Genomic DNA, 5000 nt, shown 5'->3' on the forward strand with positions numbered 1-5000 from the left:
CTCACTTACACAAACCTACACAAACAAACCGACTTGAAGATCCACACGCGTTCCCAGCGTCAGAGAAACGCTTTTAAAAGCAGACGGAGTGGAAAATGCATTCTAACTCAATCATATAGACTGGGAGCAAAGGTTAGCTTTTAACCTCACATCCATTGATTCTCAGAAGACACACACACACACACACACACACACACAACAAGCTAAAATCACGTTGTATGCTTCCTGAGATAGTGGTCATTGCACACTTTACAGAACCTTTTCACTATCTCTCTGTGTCTACCCCACCCCCCATTATCTCTCCACCTCTCCTCTCTCTCCTTTCATCTGTTACTTACTCTCTTTCTCTTCTGCTCAATTTTGCTCTATGTATGCTCTTCAGAAACCAGATTTTTCCTGCCTTATCCTTTCTTTCAGCCTCTCTCTCTCTTTCTCTATCTCTCTCTCTCATCACTTATCCCCCCATTTTCACTGCATGCGTTTTTTTTTTATAATACATTCAGACTCCTTCATTCTCTGAATGTTTAATTCATCAAAGCTCCTGTTCCCCCCGCGGCCCTCAACACCCCTCTGCACTCCCACACATGGTACGGCCCCAAGGGAACCCCATCTGCCCCCAGTCCCCCTACCCCTCTCTCTCTCTCTCTCTCTCTCTCTCACACTCACTCACTCTCACTCTTTCCATCTCTCCTTGTGCTCATTCATTCTTTCTTCCTGTTTCTCATTCTGTTTCCCCTTCCTCCCTCCGTTTTTTTTTTTTTTCCAGAATTTCTCTTTGCTTTCACCTGTCTCTCTTTCATCCTCTCTCTACACCTATTACCTTTGTCCTTGGCCTCTCCTGTCCTTCCTCTGATCTTTTTTCCCCTCATCCCCCATCCCGTTCCCCCTGCCTCTATTCCTACAACCCTTTACATCTTTAAATCTCAAATCCCATCTTTATATGGATTGACTTTCTCCTGCACAGCGCTTTTTTTTTTGTTTTTTCATCAAAATCTTTCTCTGCATTATTTTTGTCTTTTCCCTTGGCTTCTTTCTCTCTCTCTCTCTCTCTCTCTCTCTCTCTCTCTCTCTCCTTTTTTTTGTTTCTCTCTCTGCTCCCCCCCCCTTTTTTTTCCTGTCTTGCCTGAGACTGTTGAATTGCAGTGTATGTTTCTCAGTGGGAGCAACAGAAGTGCCCAGAGCCGAATGTCTGTGTTTATGGAGGGGAGGTTGTTTCTTGTTTTGTTTCTTTTTTTTTTTTTTTTTTCTGCTCCGCAGCTTTTCCAATCGCGGTAACGGAATGGAGACACGACAGAGAGAATAGCTCGGCCAAACTAACTGTCAGAGTGTCGCTACCGATATTTTCAGTAAGGAGACCGTTTCCTCGAATACGTTCACATGCTCACACGCATATCCACACGGTTCGAAATATTTTTTCCTTCTCTGCAAATAAACACATGATTCACAAACATGAATAAACTCATTCATACACACACACACACACACGGACACACATAGACATTCTCTGGCTCTCTCTCTGGTACCTGTGTAGTCCTCTCTGCAGATGCAGGTGTAGCCTCCCTCCCTGCGGGCACACACTCCTCCATTAAGGCAAGGGTTGGAATAGCACAGGTTTATCTCAGTCTCACAGTAGTCTCCAGCAAAACCAGGTGGGCAGCGGCAACGGAGGCCAGCGATTGGATGAATAGGCCGGAAAAGGATGGAGGGAGAGGATATGAAAGGGGCGGAGCTGTTGAATCGCAGCACCGATATGCACTTCATGTAATTCTGACATGGCTCCCGTAAGCACACGTTATCATCAAAGGGCAGCACCTGTAGTCATGGAAACCAGCAGTCAAGGAACGCACAAAGGAAATATGTGTGTGTGTGTGTGTGTGTGTGTGTGTGTGTGTGTGTGTGTGCTACATACAAAGGGCTCTCTTTTCCATTTTAAGAATATTTGTGAGTATTTGATTTGACAGGGGGTAGGGGGTAGTATTTGGTTTTTGTGTAGGTATTTTCTGTGTGTGTGTGTGTGTGTGTGTGTGTGTGTCTGTGTGTGTCTGTGTCTGTGTGCGTATATGTGTTGGTGTTTGCGTGTGTGTCTTTGTGTGTGTCTGTGGGCTCTGTAAAATTGCTCCCTCAGAGACACGCTATGTCTGAAAGGCAGCATTCCGTTGTCATGGTAACCAAGGTCAGCTCTGTCTATAGAAAATATACAGATGTTATTCTGACACTATGCAATAATTTGGGTGTGGTCAGAGTGTATGGTTCCTGAGGCTTTGTTATCCTATATATGTGAATCCCAGCGTTTCTGAACGCATTTATCTTTATGTGTGTATATGTGTTGTGTGTGTGTGTGTGCGTTCCTCTACCTCCATCTGGGTGAGTGAGTTTAGTCGAGGCCGGTTGAGGTAAAGCTGCTCCTCCAGAGCCTCGGAGGGAAAGAAATGTCCCCCGGGCAGCGCGGCGGAGAAGCTGACGTTCAGGACCCCGCCTGCGTCCAAGTCCGGCTGAACGTTAAACACAAACACGTCGTCTGGGGAGACGGACAGCACCGTCGACACGCCCTCCAGAAAGTGAGTCAGCAGCTGAGAGAGAAAGTGTTCTTGAGACATGTTCTGCAATCGAACGGTTACGCTGCTGCTCAGCATATCCTCAGTAATGATCAGGACTCGCAAAATACACTGAGCAGAGACGCTGTGAACTCCATCTGTGTGTGAGAGAGATAGAGAGAGAGAGAGAGAGAGAAAAGGGAGACAAAGGGCGAGAGAGGAAGTGAGTTTCAAAAGGGAGGTTCAAAACATGAAAGAAGAAAGGGAGAGACAGAGAGAAGAAGAAGAAGAAGAAGAAGAAGAGAGGCGTGATAGATAAAAGCAGAGAGGGAGAGCAAAGGAGTAAGAAGCATTGAGTGAGAGATGAGAAGCACCAGAGCGAGGGAAGAAGATAGGGAAGAAGAAGGGGAAAAGTAGAGAGAGAGAGGGAGAGAGAGAGAGAGAGAGAGAGAGAGAGAAAGGTCAGTTAGCTCATAATGTCAATTTTCAGAGACCCATGCCCCTCACACTGATAAGTCTGGCACGTAAAACGACCTTTCCCATCCCCCCCCAACTCACACATACATGAGCAAATGACAATTTCTGCCTACTGATCTTTTTCTGTCTGTTTTTTCTTTTTTTTCCCACTACTTACCCGTTTCTGACAATGTTATTCTTAGCCTACTCTAGCATTTCTCCTAGGCCCCTAAGCTTCTCACACTCCTAATGTAACATCACGGCGTTTAGGCATTTATCCGTGTTGTGCCAAAATTCACAATAAAACACCTTTTAAATTCTTTTCATGTAGTCTTACATTCTAGACTGTGCATTTAATACATAATGCACCAGGCAAGAATGGAATAAATTGTTCTTTAAAAGGGCTGAATTTCGGATGTTGCAAAAAAAAAAATGTTTGCTATGTGTTGTTACATCAAGGGGTTTCTCTCTTTTTCCAAGGCGATTATATATTCCTTTGATTAAATTCTGTGGAGAGAGGGGATTGGGATACAATAAGGGAGTGATAAAAATGAGGAGAAAGGAAGAAGGAGGAAAGAGAGGGTGTAGTGGGAGATGTAGAGAGAGAGACTGTGGAAAAAACAATAAATGGCAGTATGGAGGAGCAGAGGAGAGAGGGAGCAGAGGAAGGAGGAAGGGAGGCAGTATGTTGACAGAGAAAGAAGGGGGGAGGGTTATGGTGGCAGCTGGTTTGATTACAGGATTATGAGGGGGCTGACTCCCTACTGACCTCTCTCACACACATTTACACACACACATTTACACACACACACGTGCACGCGCGCGCGCACACACACACACACACACACACATCCAATAAACCCACATTCATTAACACGACACACTTTAACGCCCCTCTCTGTAACGCCATACAAGTAACACACATGCACAAGTCCAGCACAGTCTAACATACACTCGCAATAAGCACACATACTCAATGCAAACTGAACAAAGGTATCAACAAACACATGCCCAGCAGGAGTTGGCAAATGAAAATGCTAACGACATCTTTATAGCAAGGAGAATGATTCAGATTAATTGTTCGATTTTTTAGAAAAACGGTAATGGAGCAGCATGAAATTATGAAAACATAAGATCGATGGTTCAGTTTTGACATTCTCTCGCCCACGCATAAGTAAATTGGCAGTGACAGCGAATCGGTTCATTGTAATGATGAAAAGATTTGTGCAACACAAATGCAACTGTCATCTGTGTAAATAAAACTGCAATTTTACGGTGTCTTAAATTGGCGGAGAAAGATTTGTTTTGTGTTTGGACAGCTCTCTCAAGTTTGAAGTTCATGTTTTTTTTTTTGTGGAATTTTAAAAGGATGCACCGAACTCATACTAAAACGAGGCCGGGTGACTAAAACTCTTGACTTCTGTTTCTCATCGTGTGACCATTCCCACAGCGTTCATCTCTCTCTTTCCCTCCCTCCCTTTTTCCCTATTACGACTCCCTTCCCCATCCACTCCCTCATCCCTGCAACCCTTGCATAAACTTTGCCTCTCTCACTCAAGTTTAAACTTTTATAAGTCAGGGCTAAGTTTAAAGTGGTGTTTATTTTAGACCCTTTTACGCTGAGGAGTAGAGAGCTATTTGTAAATACGGTCCTCCAAAGCTCCCATATATGTGTTTTCATGTCATAGTTCTATACTTCAAAGGAAGCTTTTTTTTTTAATCCTCTGTAGCAGGGCAGGTAAACATGTTAACAGCCTCTTAACAGCATCTCCACCCCAGACCTGCAGTCACTTCAGCATGAGTAGAGCTGCAAAAATAACCCAAAAATGTCTTTCATATATACACACCAAACACACTACAAGGAGAAATCAAGCTCCAGGTTAAAACATTTTGTAGGATAGAACAGAATAGAATAGAATAGAATAGAATAGAATAGAGTAGAATAGAGTAGAATAGAATGCTTATGGACTGAACTGTAAACCTTTGTCAACAGAAACGGTAAAATGCAAA

General features: G+C 43.9%; 1 protein-coding gene across 1 annotated transcript in view; it reads right to left on the reverse strand.

Annotated features, from left to right (window-relative positions):
- Positions 1–5000, reverse strand: part of celsr3 (cadherin, EGF LAG seven-pass G-type receptor 3) — a 37299-nt gene that overhangs the window by 23866 nt on the left and 8433 nt on the right. The window contains exons 3-4 of the mRNA XM_030785171.1: positions 2355–2692; positions 1524–1812 (exon numbers count right to left, since the gene is read on the reverse strand). Coding sequence (XP_030641031.1) covers positions 1524–1812; positions 2355–2692 — 627 coding nt within the window. The remainder of the gene's footprint in view (positions 1–1523; positions 1813–2354; positions 2693–5000) is intronic.

This window comes from Chanos chanos, chromosome 9 (genome assembly GCF_902362185.1).
Source record: "Chanos chanos chromosome 9, fChaCha1.1, whole genome shotgun sequence".
Lineage (NCBI taxonomy): Eukaryota > Metazoa > Chordata > Actinopteri > Gonorynchiformes > Chanidae > Chanos > Chanos chanos.